General features: G+C 34.7%; 2 protein-coding genes across 4 annotated transcripts; both read left to right on the forward strand.

Moving 5' to 3' along the window:
- The first annotated feature begins 8,387 nt into the window (after positions 1-8,387).
- Positions 8,388-10,238, forward strand: LOC109151168 (probable LRR receptor-like serine/threonine-protein kinase At3g47570). Its single transcript, XM_019299087.1, has one exon. It carries the CDS (start codon positions 8,388-8,390, stop codon positions 10,236-10,238), a length of 1,851 nt encoding a protein of 616 aa, XP_019154632.1.
- Positions 10,239-11,800: 1,562 nt separating this feature from the next.
- On the forward strand, positions 11,801-18,057 carry LOC109151398 (peroxisome biogenesis protein 12). 3 transcript variants are annotated; one of them, XM_019299414.1, is made up of 12 exons: positions 11,801-12,066; positions 12,805-12,884; positions 13,130-13,337; positions 13,422-13,527; positions 13,619-13,770; positions 13,992-14,238; positions 14,348-14,457; positions 14,709-14,783; positions 15,242-15,328; positions 15,769-15,855; positions 17,567-17,704; positions 17,812-18,057. In XM_019299414.1, exons 3-12 carry the CDS (start codon positions 13,230-13,232, stop codon positions 17,881-17,883), a joined length of 1,182 nt encoding a protein of 393 aa, XP_019154959.1. In that variant the 5' UTR covers positions 11,801-12,066; positions 12,805-12,884; positions 13,130-13,229; the 3' UTR covers positions 17,884-18,057. The 3 variants fall into 3 exon arrangements, with proteins under 3 accessions (XP_019154959.1, XP_019154960.1, XP_019154958.1); XM_019299415.1 differs by lacking the exon at positions 12,805-12,884 and having other exon boundaries at positions 11,801-12,070; XM_019299413.1 differs by lacking the exon at positions 12,805-12,884.
- Positions 18,058-19,093: the final 1,036 nt, after the last annotated feature.

Below are 19,093 nucleotides of genomic sequence, written 5' to 3' on the forward strand. Positions count from 1 at the left end.
TTGGCATACGACTTCAGTTATTATTCGACGTAGTTTTGCTTGACGTAATAAATAAATGATATGATATCAGAAAACCGACGTCGTAAAGATATATTAAATAAAAAAAATATCACGTCAGTTATTAAATAAATCGATGTGATATCTTATTTTAAAAATAATAATAAAAATACATGACATCGGGTTTTAGAAGAACTGACACCATATCCATTTTAATTTTTTAATAATTATATACCACGTCGATTTTTATTAAAAATCGACATAGTATGACTTTGTTTAGTTTTTTTAAATTTAAATTACAAACCACGTCATTAAAAACCGACGTGGTATGTATTTTATAAAAAAAATAAAACAAAATTGATACGCCGTTCGTTTTTCATTGAAACTGATGCCGTATCAATTTTTAAAAATTTTTTAAAACTATATACCATGTCAGTTTTTTTAACATGAGACACATGATAATTAAGGATAATGAATATATTAGTGATTGTATATGGCATTTGTATGTTCTTCTTAAACTTCACTCATATGATCAATTGAGCCCGCCTATGCGGGATTGTATAAGGTGGTCATATGGAACGTAGCATTAGAGTACATTTGATGGATATTATCATATTAAACAATTCCAATGTCTTCTATAAGTGGCCAACAAATACTCAAGCTTTTAATTGGATACGGCGCTTTGTGGTATGGGATGTGGCATTAGAGTTTACTTTTGATTTAATGAATATTCACAAATCCAATTGTCTTCTAGCGGTGCCCACTGAAATTTTCAATTGAATAAAGGGTTTGTGGTTAGATGGAATGAGATGTAGTCAAGTTTAAAGCAATTGGCTGAAGACTCACGATCGAGTCAAAACTCAATGTTCTACAGATCAGATTCCCAAGAAACACTAATGGCCCGTTTGGTTCACGGAATAGGCTGGGAATGGCATAGCATTCCCAGTAATAGGCCTATTCCTTTGTTTGGTAACCATTTCTATTATCAGGAATAGTATTCCTGGTAATAGCCTATTACCTCAAATAAGGTAATAGTTATTACTAGGGCCCCCTGGTACAGGAATAGATTTTAGAATCTATTTTCTTTTTTACCCCTTTCTTTAACCTAATTTTTTAATTCTATATATAAATTTATCATATTTCACCACCGTTGTTTCCACCACCACCACCACTACCACCGTCGCCGCCACCACCACCACTACCACCGTCGCCGCCCCCACCACCACTGCCACAACCATCACCGTCACCACCACCACCGTCGCCCCCACCACTGCCACCACCACCACCACCGCCCCAGCACCACCACCACCATCACCACCACCGCCATCACCATCGCTACCACTACCACCGCCACCGCCACCGCCACCATCGCCACCACATATTTTTATAAGGGTATTTATGTCTTTTAAAACATATTTCATTTCTATTCCTTAAATCAACCAAACACTGTAATATAATTCCTAAAGTCTATTCCTTCCGCGAACCAAACAATAGAATACAATTCCTATTCTATTCCTTGCCTATTCCATTCCTTATGGAATAGCATTCTTATTACCTCAAAATTCATTCCGTGAACCAAACGTGCTGTAAAGTCTTCCATGCATTAACGTATGGCATTTAATAATTCGTGTTGTTTATTCGATTATTGTTGCGTTCAATGAATTAACTTATTTACGAATAATTAGATGACACAGTTTTCTTTAAAAAAAAAAAAAAAAAAAAAAAAAAAAAAAAAAAAAACACTCTGTGTGTGTGACAATTAATATCATGGACCAGGATCTACAAAGCATTATAGACCTTGGACTGAAATGATGATGTATAAAATTCATACTCGTAAGGTATATAATTGTATAATACAAAATACAAAAAATCACAACACAATTCAAAATACATACACATGTCATGTATTTACTTATTTTTCAAATCTAATTTAAGTCCATAATTTGTGTTCATAGCAATGTGTATGTATTTTGAATTGTGTTGTGATTTTTTGAATTCCTAAAGTAAATGCAAGTCTCTTGATGTCTGCTCCGCCTTTCAGTTCCTATTCTCACTGATATCTCTCTTAAATTTTTTATTTGATTTCTTTATGGCTTGTTCTCTACTTTGCACTTTTGTTGTTTGCCGCAATTGTTCTTTACCTCACAATTATATCTAACTTGAATTATTCTTACAATATTCAATATTTTCCTTAGTTTTATGTTATGTGCTTTAAAATCATTCTAATTTTGATTTCTAGTACACTTAAATTATTTTCTAGTATTGGAATATATTTCCAGTGCACTGGCAATGACGAATTGTGTCCAAAAATTAACTATACAGTACTTGACACTTGTTCTTCAAATATTAACTATACAGATAGATGATTATTCATCTTGTCAATAAAATATTTCAAGTGAGTCAACTAAAGAGTCGGTTATACAAAAAAGTCAACTGATTTTTGATAATTAATACTTAGTAGTGTGTTTGAACTTTGGATTTGGATTATGTGATTATGTGAATATGTATTATTTGGTTGTATGTTCAAAAAATTTGGAAATGTTGAAATTTGAGGATCTTAAACTGAACCGAAACCAAGCCGAACTTTAATGTTAAATCGAATAGTTTAATTTTTAAAAAACTGAAAATCCAAAATCGAAAAAAAAAAAAAAAATGAACCCGAAGCCCGAAATGCCCGTCCCTAAAAACTATAAGATGGATCAAGTGATGAATGTAGTCTTTCCCGACCCACTCCCAACCAATTGTCATCCCTAGCTAAGTAGTGATGGCAATGGGTCGGGGTGGGTCGGGGATGGCTACATTCATCACCCGACCCACCTTATATTTTCTCCACTCACTCCCACCTTCAATCCGCATCGGGTGGACTTTTTCAAAATCCACCCCCACCACATCGGGTGCGGGTGCCCACTACGTGTACCCACCACTTATCATCTTATTATTTTTTTAAAAAATAATATTTAAATTACTTACACATAATAAAATAATTAAATTCGTTAGTGATACTAAAACATAAAATAATAGAAATATTTAAATATAATAACTAAATTGTTAATTTTTAAAAATGAACTTAGTAGTTTAGATATAAAAATTGTAAAAAGATACGCGAAGTTATATAAACTTTTATAAATAACTACATACTAATACTTATTTTACTATTATATATATATATATATATATATATATATATATATATATATATATATATATAGGGAAGGGTTCATGTGCGGGTATAGCTTCCCGTGCAGTTGTGGGGTTAGATCTGAGCCGTTGATCAAATTTAGATCAACGGCTCAAATCAATAAAAATTAAAAAAAAAAAAAAAAACGCGTGTCTGGAAGAAAGAAGCATAAGCTAAAAATGATGCACCTTAAGTGATAGAAACACGCACCTTAAGTATTAGATCTTAAGCACAAACTCACACACATTAAGTACAAAACCCACAGACATTAAGCACAACCTCACGCACATTAAGCACAAAAACCACGCACTTTAAATATTAACTCACAAACTTTAAGTTTCAACAACTACTGACATTAAGCACAAACTCACGCACATTAAGTACAAAACCCACGCACATTAAGCATAACCTCACACACATTAAGCACAAAACTCACGCACTTTAATTATTAACTCACAGACTTTAAGTTTTAACAACTACTCACATTAAGCATAACCCCACGCACATTAAGCACAAACCTCACGCACCTTACGCACAAACCTCACGCATCTCATATACAAAACTCACGCATATTAATCACAGATCCGCTCACCTTAATTTTGACCTAGATGCAAAAATTACAAAATTGCCACCGTGTTCTTTTTAAAAAAAATTTGGTAATCCTGGACGTTGATTTAAGCGAGATGAATGGCCGAGATTAAACCGCACAACCGCACCTGGGCACCTTAACCGCACCAGAATCTAATTCTATATATATATATATATATATATATATATATATATATATAGACACATGGTGGGTCGGGTGTGGTTCTAGGCGGATTTTAATATAGAACCCGAATCCAACCCGACCTACCGTAGATTTACTTTTTTAAGGCATACCGGGGACCCACCACCCACCATCATCCAAAAAAATCAATCCATGCTAGGTAGATTCGGATGGATATCCACAAGGCGAATTGAAATTGTCATCCCTATAGCTAATAATAGATGCTCAATAATCAAGACTCCGTGTTCAAACTTGAAAGCAACGACGCCATGCCTCAATTAATATGGACAATTAATTGAGGAAAATTAACAATTAATATGGACAATTAAGAATAACAAATAGGTGGTCATGCCTCAATTAATATGGACAACTAACAATAATAAATAGTTGGCAAAAATCAATTGAATTTATTCATCCTGCCATATCACTTCTCATCAATACCATACCCTTGCTTGCTCTCAATTTGCATATCATCATGTTGAAGCTAAGTTTATCATTCTCTTCTCTGCTTTTATTATTACTCTACTCCATAATTGTTTGCTCCGGCATGAACATTACTACTGATGAATCCTCTCTTCTTGCTTTGAAATCAAGCATTAACATCAACTCTCATCATACCATAATGGCCAACTGGTCTAATGCTTCCTCTGTGTGTGAGTGGAAGGGAGTTACATGTGGCCGTCGTAATCGACGAGTGATTGCTTTAGACATCTCTCAAATGGGGCTTTCTGGAACCATTCCCCCACAATTTGGAAACCTCTCATTTCTTGTTTCCTTGAATGCGAGTGGCAATAATTTCATTGGGAATCTGCCTGATGAATTAACTCATTTACGTCGATTGAGAGTCTTTGATGTTAGTACCAACAATCTCACTGGAGAAATCCCTTCACAGTTTGGACTCTTGTCCAATCTTCAAATATTGATTCTTGATCACAACCTCTTCACCGGAACTATCCCTGTTTCTTTTCTAAACTTGTCAAAGCTAGAAACCATGCACTTGGGTTTTAATAAATTCAATGGCTCTATCACATCTACAATCTTCAATGTTTCCACCTTGAAAAGTATAAGAATCTTAAACAATCATTTCTCTGGTATCATTCCCTTAGATTTGTGTCTTCGACTTATAAATCTGATAAGACTCGACGTAACCAGTAATGTTTTAAGTGGGGAAGTGCCAAAGAGTTTATCCATGTGTTCCAAAGTAAGATATTTGGGATTGAATTATAACGGCTTTGTGGGAACAATACCACCAGAACTTGGGAATTTAACAAGTCTTAAAATCCTTCGTCTTGGAGGTAACAACCTTGAAGGTACGACATAATCCTTAATTCTTTGCTTACGTAATTGCTATTTCCTTTGAGAGTTTCATATATTGTTGATTGAATATAATGGTTCACAGAGGTTAGCATATTCCTACTAGCTAGTTATATCTTTATTGAACCAAAGTGTCTCATTATTTTTATTATTTTGTGATATAAAATATCTGTTGTTTCAAAGAAATTTACAAAAAAATGGAACGGTATATTAAATTCTAAGCAAATATACACATAAGGAACAAATAGATTATATGTCAATGGTCTATATTTATTAATTTCTAAAATCAGAATTATTAAGTCAAAATAAAACAATAAACAAAAATTGTGAAATAATATATAATTTTAATTACTTGTTAAGAGAATTGAAAAATCAGTTATTTGTTGAGTTGCGTTTGTCGTCTGCTGTTTGCGTCAATCGTGTGCTGCCTACTGAGATTTGCGTCAATTTTATTTTTTTGAAAATAATATTGGCTGGAATGACATAATAAATTAATAATAATCTTCTTCTTCCTAGTTGAACCCCAACCCTAAGGGCCCCCCTCAACTGAACATGAATCGCTTGGCTGGAATGACATAATAAATTAATAATAATCTTCTTTTTCTTAGTTGAACCCCAACCCTAAGGGCCCCCCTCAACTGAACATGGCTGGAATGACATAATAAATTAATAATAATCTTCTTCTTCCTAGTTGAACCCCAACCCTAAGGGCCCCCCTCAACAGACTTCTTCTTCCTAGTTGAACCCCAACCCTAAGGGCCCCCCTCAACTGAACATGAATCGCTCACTGCGCACAAGGAGCCCCCCTCACTGCCGCTAGTGAGACTCGATCTCTGATCATTCTTCCAATGTTTCACCTCTATGACCAGTTGAGCTACCCATGCGGGCAATAAATTAATAATCTTGAAAGTTGAACATGTAGTGTAGATGGTGTAGTGCTGATGTGTTGTTCAATGCCGGTCGCCAATTAGGCTTGCGGAGTTGCGTTGATCAATTGGTCTCTGTTGATTAGGCTTACGCAACAATAAAAATCACTAGCTAAGCTGGTCGATTAGGATAATAGGGTTTGAATCCTGAAATTTCAAGACTAGGCTGATCGAACGAATTACGAATATATCACTCTGTATACTTTTTTTTTTTTTTTTTTTAATATGGAACCCCCAAAAATTAGGAGTCCTGTGCAAAGGTTCTAGGCAGACTTGCCCAGGGCCCACCCTGGTAAACGACAAGACTAGTAATGTATATATTTAGAATGAGTTATAAGTCTTATAACTTCGAATGCCATATAAGATCATATTTTTACACTATTACATTGTAAAAATATTGTAGGTAATAGGTTTTTTTTTACGCTCTCAAGTTGCAATATAATTCTAGAATAGCACTTTAGCTAGTTGAACAAGATATATTGCAGCCTTCAGTTCTACTTATCCTCAATCCTTTTATTAAACAAGTGCTCTAATACCCAACCGTGTTGATGAAATTCAATTTCTTTTTATTATGAAGATTAAAAAAATGTTTCTACCAAAATCTAAAAATTGATATAATAATTTCTTCTTTCACAGGAAGAATTCCTAAAGAAATTGGTTGTCTACATGACTTGGAGCAATTAGAAATTGAAAACAATCACTTAACGGGCTTACTACCACCACATATGTTTAACATGTCTTCACTTCAAATGTTGAACTTGAACACCAACAAGATATCAGGTAATTAGCTATTGAATACTAGCATTTTGCTCTTTTATTGGATAATTGGACTTTTCATTCCCAATGTATTTTATATATGAACCAAACGTCATGTTAGAATTTTGTTCTCCATTCTTCAAAATCTTCTTGAGAATAATTAGGAATAAGATCCATACTTTTATGCATTTAAAAAAGTTTTAAGCTACAAAGGAAAATATTGTTCTGAAAAGATTACGCGCTATGTTCCGTGTGACCAAGTCAATTGATCTTTTAGAACAACCAATACCACTTAGCTTGTTGGTCTAGGCCTTAGGAAAAGTGAAAAGTTTAAAGGGCGCGAGGTTGAATAGACTTTTAAAAAAAAACTTTTGAAACTTGTATAAGATTGTGAGTTTTGTAGCGGAAGTCTTAAACTTGGCTAAGTTTTTTTTATAGGTAGATTTAATTTGAATGAGTGAGTGTTGTGTGCGTAGTATGGATCGTTAGATAGATAAAAAGAGCATAAAATAAAAAAGGGTGAAAGTTTTATAGTGTTCAGGAAATTCCTTACTCTACTCTTCTCCTTCACACAATGTGGGATTTCACTATGTATTGTAAGAGCAAATAAAAGTGAATGAAGTTTAATTTGTCACCACACAATGCTACTTGCTTCCTCCAATGACAATCCTTGAATGTAAGTCACAAGCTCCTCATCAACCTAATCTTCATTGTCTTATCAATCTTCAAAGGGTCAGTTACCAAGTCACCTTACTCAGATGATCTTCCAACACCGTACCTTTCAAAAAAAAAAAAGAGATGGTTTTGATTTGACGTTGGACTATTAGTATAGATCATATGATCGGATTCTTTTGGCTTAGAGCACTAAATATCGCTTGAAAACTTTTGAATCTCTCTTATAATCTTATGATTGAACTAGTAAGATCAACTATACACGTTGGACAAATATATACCTTCACTCTATGTTGGACTTACACCTTCGCATAGTGCATATGCATGTTCTCTAGCTAGTACCAAAACAAATGACAATCATATTTCACTGTGATCTATTTTCAATTGACTAGTTAAGATGTGTAGGGGCAATGAGTCTTACATGTAGGTTTTTTCATTTCTTTTTTTGAAATTTCAAAATGGACAATATGAACAGTGATTTGCAGTATATCATATTACAGTGAATGATTTAGATAAAAGGTTTCATCTTTAGTAGTTTCTTCAATATATTAATATGTTTACATACATATGTATTAATGAAGAATTTTTATTTTTTTTCGTGTATGATTTGGTAGGTATACTACCTCGAGAGATGAGCAATCTTGAAAAGTTGAAGTACCTTTTTTTACAATTCAACTCTCTTAGTGGTTCCATACTGTGGGATATATTCAATATCTCTAGCCTAATTGAACTAGATCTTGGGTTCAATTTTCTTTCAGGTAGCCTTCCCCCTAAAATGGGCTATAAGCTTCAAAATATCATAAAAATTAGCCTCAATCTTAATAACCTTAGTGGACATGTTCCAAGCTATATCTCCAATTGTTCTAAACTAGAAGGCTTATTCCTCGAAATGAACAGTTTTAGTGGCCCAATTCCTAACTCTTTGGGAGAATTAAAATTTTTGGAAGAATTGACGATATTCGTTAACAGGTTGACAGGCGAATCCTCTTCAACAGGGGTCAATTTTTTGACTTCATTGGCAAATTGTAAATACTTGAGAAAACTAGGGATAGCTGTTAATCCTCTAAATATTGTCCTACCAAGTTCCTTTGGTAATCTCTCCAATTCCCTTGAGCTCTTTGTTGCATTTGGTTGTAATTTAAAGGGCAAAATTCCAAACGAAGTTGGTAATTTAAGTAGTCTCATGCAACTAGACTTATCCCAAAATGAATTGACGGGAGTTGTTCCTAGAGCAATAAGAGGTCTAAACCAACTTCAAATGTTGAACCTTGGAAACAATAAACTAAGTGGGTGTTTGCCGAATAGCATTTGTAATTTGAAATACTTGGACAGTTTGAATTTAAGTAAAAATCATATTTGGGGTTCTATTCCTGAGTGCATGGGGAATGCTACTTTTTTAAGAGAGATCTATCTACCCTTTAACAGATTGAGTTTTAACATACCATCAAGCCTCTGGAAGCTTAAGGACCTCTTGAAACTTGATTTGTCTTCAAATTTCTTGAATGGCTCTTTACATCCAGAGATTGGAAACATAAAAGCTGCAATATACATCAATCTATCAAGGAATCATTTTTCTGGCTATATTCCAACTACCATTGGAGGTTTGCAAAGTTTGATAAACTTTTCCTTAGCTAATAATCTTCTACAAGGATCTATCCCTGATTCTTTTGGAAGCATGATTAGTTTGGAATACTTGGATTTGTCAAATAACAATCTGACAGGAGGGATTCCTAGGTCCTTAGAGAAGCTCCACTATCTCAAAGGTTTTAATGTATCTTTCAATAGGTTAAGTGGAGAAATCCCCAGCAAAGGCCAATTTGTAAATTTCACTTATCAATCTTTTCTGTCCAATGAAGATTTGTGTGGTTCTCCAAGGCTAAAAGTGCCACTTTGCAATGTGCATTCTAATTCGCATCCATTCATAAGGAGAGCACTTCGGATTGTATTCATCTTTATGGCTATGTTAATAGTGGGAATCTCGGTGATTATACTTTTATTATGGAAATGCAAAAGTAAAAATTCCACTGCGGCCAATGAGGTTAACTTTTTACAAGAAATAGTGCCATTGAGAATTTCATACTATGAACTTCAAAGAGCAACTCAAGGGTTTAGTAGTAATAACTTGCTAGGGGCCGGAAGCTTCGGTTCTGTTTACAAGGGCACTTTTGAAAATGGGTTACTCTTTGCCGTCAAGGTCTTTAATTTGCAAGTTGAAGATGCATTTAAGAGTTTTGCTACTGAATGTGAAGTTTTACGCAATCTTCGTCACAGAAATCTCACGAAGGTGATAAGTGCTTGCTCTAATATTGATTTTAAAGCACTCATACTTGAGTACATGCCTAATGGTAGTTTAGACAACTGGTTGTACTCTGACAGGCAATCTTTGCAAATCATGCAAAGATTAAACATAATGATCGATGTGGCATGTGCAATAGATTATTTGCACCATGGTTACTCAAGTCCAATTGCTCATTGTGATTTAAAGCCAACCAATGTTTTAATAGATGAAGATATGATGGGACATGTAAGTGACTTTGGCCTTGCGAAGTTACTTGGAGACGATGAATCAGTTGCTTATACCATAACCATGGCCACAATTGGATACATTGCTCCATGTGATGATTAGCGTACTATATATTTTATTTTTGTTTATTTCTTTTTAAGTGTCTTGCATAATTTTTATTTTTTCTCAAATGGAAAATAATAATTATAAATTTGACTTGTATTTGTATATCTATGTTAGAGTATGGATCAAGTGGTATGGTCTCCACGAAATGTGATATTTATAGTTACGGCATAATGTTGATGGAAGTGTTTACCAAGAGGAAGCCAAATGATGAAATGTTCACGGGGGACCTTAGTCTAAGGAGTTGGGTTTCTAATTCACTTTCTCATACTCTTGAAGAAATTGTGGACCCAACTTTAGTGAGACCCGAAGAATTGAAATGTAGACAAAAATTACAATGCATATCATCTATTTTGGAGTTGGCTTTGAGTTGCACAACCGAGTTTCCTAAGGAGAGGATGGATATTCAAGTTGTCCTGACAAAACTAAACAAGATCAAACGTGAATGTCTCACAATTTTCTAAAATCTGCGGTATGCTACTCACATTTGTTAAATTAAGTGCTTTCAATGTATATGGACTAATAGTGTTAGTTTATGTTTGCAGGTTGGAGGGGGTGAAAGAAATATTTTGGGCATAGTTGTGGCCCCTCACATGAGAGGTCTCAGGTTTGAACCTCATGTGGGGCGTTGACTCTTTTGTTTGAGTAGGTTAAGAAAACATGGTTTAGATTTGACCAACTGTGCACTTCACTTACACAGTTCGTGTTGCACCGTTGGCGAAATCCAACTCAAATAACATGATGGACTCATTTGATCACTAGTATATATATATATATATATATATATATATATATATATATATATATTTACAATATATCCCCATATATATATAATTACCAAATTCTAAGTCTCTAACCCTCTACTTGCAAAGTTCCATTCTAAATTATGATTGAACTATAAACATTACTGCTAATATAATCTTGTTATATAAGTGCTCTTATTGTTTAATTCTTTTATTAATTGTATAATATTTAGTGAAATGTCACAACTTAATTATGTGAGTTGATTGTTAATTATTTATGAGATTATATAGGAAATAAACAATAATATAATTGGATTTATTTCTAAATAAGTTAACGAGCATGCTGAAGTCGTGACTTATATTATTTTATATTTTAATGGTATTATGTTTGCATTGTGGTGATATACTTATATGTAATCATGTATTAGTTTTGTATTAGATATATTTCTTAAATTATTTAGATATACTTACTAAAGTTTTAAAAAAGTTTAACAGATAGGATTTAAATAGGCTCAAAGTAGGACCTACTTTGAAACTTTTTTAATGGCCTAAATATTAAACAGATTTTTAAAAAGATTTCAGGCAAAACCAGGTCAATTGTAGGCTCAGCCTTGAGCCTAACAAAAAGATTACATACAGGCTAAGGTCCAGTCCTAAACTTTAGATTTTCGTAACATAGAAGGTCATAGGTTTGAGGCTCTTTGTACTTCACTAGATTAAAAAAGTAATTATAAACCGATACTAGTATACTACATTATAATCACTAGTACTCCCAAAAAAAAAAAAAAAAAAAAAAGCAAAAGCTAACATATAACCACGTTTTACCCAAAAACGACTGAATTCTTCGAGGGGCAAACGGAGTTTGGTGCTTTTATCAGTAAAATCGTCCAAAATCCCTATCGCTCAGTTCCTTTATCGCCATTGCCACAATCCCCTCCCCACCCTACACCTTCGCCACTTCGCCCTTTGTCCCCTTCACTCACTCACGCAGTAGCCATCCGGCGGCCCAGTACCTGCAGCGACGTAGCAGACTCCAGCCAGCGCCAGCAGGGACGCCGGCGACGACTCACGCCCCTCAACGTCTGGTTAGTAAGCCCCTCTGAATTTGTAATTTGTTTTATTGAAAAAGTTATGAAGATTTATTAGGCTGTCTGTGAATTTGTTTTGCAACTTTGATTCAAGAACTCTGTAAGTATTCATGCAATTAGGCTGTTACTGTCTGCATTGTGTTCCCTTAAGCAACCAACAATGAACAAAAATTGATAATTAATCAAATTTTTGTACCTAATTTCCATTTCCTCTACTTCAATTCATTTTTGATTCAGTTGATACCCTTTGTCAGTCTCATTACCTGAGTATCTCTTTTGAATGTTCACTATTTTTTATTTTTTATTTTTTTCACTTTTCTGATGCTTGCAAGTTGTTTGGGTGCATAAATTTCAATATTTATCATGTAATGAATTCTCATTTCTTATTTCATTCAATTTAATTATGTAAGTAACATTCAGTTATGTCAGAAAGTTTGAAGGTTTGGATCCCCTGTCCTCGTTGGAGTTTTTGTGGGGATGGGGAATCCCACCCCCAGGTAATCCTGTAGATGTGGCCATGTCGGGATGGGATTATATTTCCCCTAAACCCGGGGACAGGGGTTGGGTTGGCTTGATTGCTTTCACCTGGTCTAGCAAGAGTCGATTAGCTCAAGTTGTGTAGGGTCTGGGGCAGGGACATATTCCTTTCCTGTTGCCATCCCTATTAAGCTATCACCAAGTGGCCCAGAGTCCCAAATTCCAATTCCTCTCCGCCTTTGCTGCTCCATTTTGCAGAATTGCAGAGGCTTCGGCATACCAAAACGGCGTCCAAGCTGAAGCTCTCATTGATACCATTTTTTCTTCAAATCCTTTTGGTATGCACAAATTTGCTTTTCTTCTTGTGCATTGGGAATAGAAATTTAGCAGTTATGGAGCATAAATTCTTGCTGTTTGTAATAGTGTTTTGTTCTTGTGAACGTGTAAGATTAAAATCCTAGCAAAATATCAAACCATGTACACCTTCAAACATGATATTAGTTGGTACAAGAAAGAGTTTTAGGCCAAAGTTTGAAGGGGATAAATGTGAATTAATCTGAAGAAGACTTATTGAAAATTGCAGAAGCAAGATAAGCATTCAGAGCTGCTTGACCACGGTAGTGCTCATTCAATCTATACCCATCACTGAAACCCAAGAGTTCGTTAACCAAGGGTGAAGAAGGATGTTGTTTCAGGTGGGTGGGCAAGGGACTCGTCCCACCTTCTTCGAGATGGCTGCTGCTCAGCAGCTCCCTTCTAGTCTACGAGCTGCACTCAGTTACTCTCTCGGCGTACGCTTTCTCTTCTTCACCCAAATTAGGGTTTTTAGTTTCTAGTTTCCCACCATTTTAAATTTTTAATGAGTTTACTTATAGGTTTTGGCTATGAGAAGATCCTTCCTCCACAAAATTCTCGATTTTGAGGATGAATTCTTTGCTTTGCTTATGCTTGTTCTTGAAACACACAGTTTGCGGACCTCTGGTAATGCAAATTCACATATGCTTGTTCAATTTGTTGTTTTATGAATTTGTTTGTTTAGTTTAGTTTATAATTTGCATTTGGATTCCATAAGATGCATCATTTGCGGAGTCATTGTATGGGTTGAGGAGGAGGGCCCTTAAGATAAGAGTTAAGAATGATAATAAACGTGTTTTGGAGTCCAATGAGGAAATTCATCACTCGGGTTTGGAGAAGCGCCAAAAGATTCTCTCCGTTGCATTTCTGGTAAAGAAACTTCCTTTATTTTTTTATTAGTTTTATTAATACTCTTTTTTTTTTTCATTTAAATGTCACGTTGCATTGAAATTTTGCTGATTATTAACAATTAATGAAAAATAGGTTATGAGACCAAGTAATTCATGTTGAAGTGATAATCTGGTGAAACTGCTTAGATTATTTTCTCACAAGTTCTGCAGGTATTGATATGAACTAATGCCTTTCTGTAGGTGATATTGCCATACCTTAGGTCAAAACTGCATGCTATATTCAATAAAGAAAGAGAGGTAGCACTTCAAGCTAGTTTATGGGGTGAAGGTGATGAGAGGTTCAACGCTGACTATCTTGATTCTGGCGCAAATTCCATTGTTTCCACAAGTAGCTCTGATACAGAAGGATCAGCAAGAGAACGGTTGAAAAAGAGAATTCAGAAGGTCATGGCTGCTTGCTACCCATGGATACATGCTGGAAATGAAGGTCTAGGAAGCTCAACATTTGAACTTATAAATATTTTAGGATTCCAGTGTGCTTTCTTTTTTCATTTATTTATAGTAAAATTAAGGTCCTGACCTAACTTCTTCCCCAGGGTTATCATTTTCTTATCAGTTGTTATATCTACTGGATGCTACTGGGTTCTACTCTTTTGGACTGCACGCATTGGGTATTCATGTTTGTCGAGCTACAGGGCAGGAGTTGGTATGTCATTGCAAGCAATTTCTTATTTACGACCTTTCACACAGTATGGAGTAATTGTCTTTAGCTTCGATCAGAGTCTACTTATACATAGTGTCCAAACTATGATTTGTAACACACTAACACCAATCTCCACCTTTAGTTTATTAACATTTTTGTTTTAGTTATCCTTAGTTGTGAAAAGCTTTTACCTTTGTATCTTGTGTATATTACTGTTTCATTTTAAGATTTGTTGTGTTCTTTTGTCAAGGTAGATGGATACTTCTTCTAGAATTTCTAAGATAAGAAAGCATGAACGGGAGAGACTGCGCGGTCCCCCTTGGCTAAAGGTATGCATTGAATTCTTTTCTGTTATTATTATTATTGTTGTTGTTGTTGTTGTTGTTATTATTATTATTATACCTTTATCATTTTTAAATAACATCTCTGTTTTTATTGCTGGATTTATTGTTGTTGTTGTTGTTATTGATATTTGCTTTTCTATTGGAAGATATTATTTTGCCTCAACCTGCCCCATTTGGATTTCCTAATTTCGTGTAGTTTTGCACACCTTCTATTTGTTTGGAGTGTGATGGGTTGTTAATCAATTGTGCAAAATATTGACCCTATTGCTCAAGCCATGTTGTGACAATGATATCTGGGCTACACTTTGGTTCTTTCGCTGATTCATTTATAATTGATACATTCTTGCATGAAATCTAGTTTCTTGTGCTCTTATCTCTTAAAATTTATCATTGCAATGACAATTCTCTAAAGCAAAACAACCTGACATACGTCAACATTACAGAAAGTACAAGGTGGATTGCTTAGCTGTGCATACGCTGTTCTTGACTATGCTCAAACTGGTCTAATTGCTGCAGTATTTTTCTTTAAAGTAAGTTTAATTTACTTTTAGTTACAGTTTTGACTTTCAGCATTGATATAAATGAACTCCTTGTCATTATCATGTTACTTCCCTTGATGTCTGCTGCTAGGTACTGTTTTCTTTGGACCATGTGACAAAAGAAGTTTTATGCTTTTGAACTCCTTGAACATTGAAATGGCTGAAACTGTATATACCAGAAAAATTAAAACTAAGTTACTAACCCTCTGATTTGGAAATAAAAGTTCCTCTTGTTTGCTGTAGACAAGCCACTTCATTTATAGCTTTTGGACATCATATTATATTATTATATTTCACGTATCAGAATTTTACTTGCTTTATTTGTTATAGTTTCAAGTGATGTTATCTCCCTTTCTTATCTAAATTACACTATGCGTGTCTTTTTTTTACCTACAAATTCAATTTTCTGTTTTCTGTTTGCAAATACTTAGATGATGGAATGGTGGTATCAATCAGCTGAAGAGCGTATGTCAGCCCCAACCATTTATCCTCCTCCTCTTCCACCACCAGCCCCAAAGGTGAGCAGATTTGAGTTGTTATCTGGCGTGCTGTTTATGCCAGTGAGCTAGTGAGTTATAACATTTTGAGCACATTCAGTGATTTTCTTTATCAATTAATTGTTGAGGATAAAGGTGCTCTTTTTTTTGGGTTTCTGGAAAAGGTGTCAAATAAATCTTCTAAGTCAAGCGAATAGTACAATTGAGCCCCTTAAAACTCCATTGGATGCCCTTAATCGGTAAATAGTGTTATTGAGTCAAAATGCTATTTTTCCAGTACTCCAGTATGTTATTGTTGATTTGGCGTTGACTAAACTTTCACGTGTATCCTTTCAAAAAAACTTTCACGTGTACTTTTTTAAATGTGGCTATGATCTGGCTTTACACATAAGATGAATTGGACAACCTTAAGCTTTCATATGGACTTTTATTGAGATAAAGTGATGGACTGTCTGTACAGTATTTATTGGGGCTAGCCATGGATTGTTTTGGTCTACTGATACCATATGAGAACAAAAATTTGTAGAGAGTTTTATTATTAATCAATCGTATCTAAAAAGTACATGAGGGATGTATTTATTAGAGATAGTAGGATTACAATAATATTCAGAGTCCTAATAAATATTGGCTGTCTAGAAAAGCATAGAAGATAGCTATGGCTGTCTTAAATAAATTTTAATATTATTTGGACAGTCATGGCTGTCATGAAGATTGGATTTGGACCTCATTTTTTTTAAAGACAACCATGGTTGTCAGTCAAGAAACAAGTTATAGATCTAGACCTTTGAGACGAAGGCATGCTTGCCTTCTTCTTGAGGGTTTAGATCTGGATCTTATTTCTTGACAGCCATGGCTGTCGTTTTATTTATTAAAAAAAAAAAAAAAAAAAAAAGAGGTCCATGGCCTATCACCTTTGTGATAGCCATGATTGTCTTAAAAATAAAATTATTTTATTTTAATTTTATTTTTAAGACAGTCATGGCTATCACGAATGACCGCCATGGTTGTCTTCTATGCTTTTCTAGAGTCTTAACAATTGAGACAGTTGGTAGCAATGTAGCATCAAAAGACCAGGTATTAGCTACATCAGTGTTAACATACATAGCAATTTGGACTCGGTTGTTTGTACTTTGTACTTTCTTGCCGGTCCTCGATGGTGCTTTTTTGGTTAGGGGCTCTATTGTATGCTATTCGCTTGAAGTTGGAGGCTTATTTAACATTTTTTTTCCTCTAGTAATGGATGTGTAAATTATATAGCTAGATTGGTAAATTAACAGCTCTCTGCTGTTATGGCCATAGGAAATCTCAAAATTTGAAATACTTGTAGGCAAGACATAATGTCTTTGCCATGCTATGATTTCATTTTCTCATAACTATACAGTGAATGGTGGTGGTAAAATACTAAAATCTCCACCAACCAGCTGTTGAATTAAAGATAAAGTTCGTAGGCAGTATTTGAGGGGAAAGACCAAGGTTCGAAACTCGGCAGTGGCAGTGTGGGGATTATGCCAAAAGTGGGCAGATCCCTTGTGCGCACTAGCATTTGGCCTTGTCTGCTGAGCCACTGAGTTACCGTGATTTACATCCTCCCAATACTCTGTCGGGCTGGAGTGTGGGGGCCCTTGGGGTTGGGAATTCAACCTTTTGGGGGAAGAATTAAAGATCAAGTTTAGGCTGATTATATTTATTCCTTCTTAGTTTGTATATGAGTTGGTTTACTACTCTTCAACAGGTTGCAAAAGATGGAATTCCTTTGCCTCCAGACCGAACACTCTGCCCCCTGTGTTCACAAAAACGAGCCAATCCCTCGGTAGTGTCTGTTTCAGGATTTGTGTTCTGTTATTCCTGCATATTTAAATACGTCTCTCAGGTAAATTTATGGTTGTTATTATTTTTATTTTTGAGAGATGGGAGATTAGTTTAAAGTAATGTTTTCAGTGTGGTTTTAACTTAAATTTGTGTTTTACTTGGCTACAGTACAAGCGTTGCCCTGTAACACTGATGCCTGCAACAGTGGATCAGATCAGAAGACTTTTTCATGATGTTTGAAAGTTGTGGAGTATGCCAATTACTTAGCCCAACTCTATACTTCAAGAAAGATAATAATAATAAGAAAATTCTCTTTTTAGGATTTTGTTTCTTGAATCTTGACAATATATTAATGATTGTCTATGTGGTAAATTTGGATTTAAGAACTGAATTAAATTGATTGGTACACAAACACATACAAAGAGGCTGAAAGGAAAATTGTTGTATTTTGAGAGGAGAAAAGAAATAACAAAAAATGGAGCCTCAAATTTGAGGGCATTCTTGTCAAAACACAAATTCACGGTAGGACATTTTTCGTCCTTAGTTGTGGGGAATTGTAATGTTTGTCGACCATGTTCACTTTTTGTCTCTAAGTTTTTACTGATGTTTTAATTTTCGTTTTTGACATACAGTTTATACTAGGACATGAACTTGAGAAAGCAAAAATGATAACTAAAATAGAACTCATCAAACTAAAGGGTGGAATACATCACTCATTTTCTAGACTTAATCCACATATACATAATAACTAACTAATGTTCCCAACTTGGCTATAATAGACTGATCATAGAGACTGGCTCAAAGAATGCCGTTGAATGCCTCAAAAGGAACAAAACAATGCATGTCGAAGGGAGCTAAGTCGATGCAACGAAGCAGAAGTCAAACACATATATTCACCGGGAACAAAACTACGTTGCTGATAAGATGGCAAGACTCTCTTACGAACTTTCGAGCAAAATCTTAAAGTTTCCACAACCTCCACCTAGCGTAATGATGAGCTTGAGAGATGACCAAGAAGGTATTCCACGCATAATGGGCATGGAGGAAAGCTAATAGATTCTCATGCATACTTGGGGTGTCCCCTGGATGTAAAAAAAAAAATACTAAGGCTATCCTTATCCCAGCAAATTTCTCACTTTTTAAAATAGGTCACACTTCCACCTCATCAAATTTTCAAATTATCTAGTATTTATTCTACATCCTTGCAATATTCTCTCACTTTCTAAAATGATCTCACTTTTATATTATATTATAAATATAATAATAAAATAATATAATAAGAAAGCTTGCTAGACACATGGTACGAAAATTAAAACAAAAAAAAAAATAAAATGCCACTTCAATGGCTATGTTATCTTGCAAGTGCTAACATTTTTGGGATGAGGATAGTCTTATAAGTTAATAAAAATAACGATATTCAACAAGCCCGTGTGAAATTGGTAAGAATTCA

The sequence above is a fragment of the Ipomoea nil genome, unplaced genomic scaffold, assembly GCF_001879475.1.
Source record: "Ipomoea nil cultivar Tokyo-kokei standard unplaced genomic scaffold, Asagao_1.1 scaffold2283, whole genome shotgun sequence".
In the NCBI taxonomy this organism is placed as follows: Eukaryota; Viridiplantae; Streptophyta; class Magnoliopsida; order Solanales; family Convolvulaceae; genus Ipomoea; species Ipomoea nil.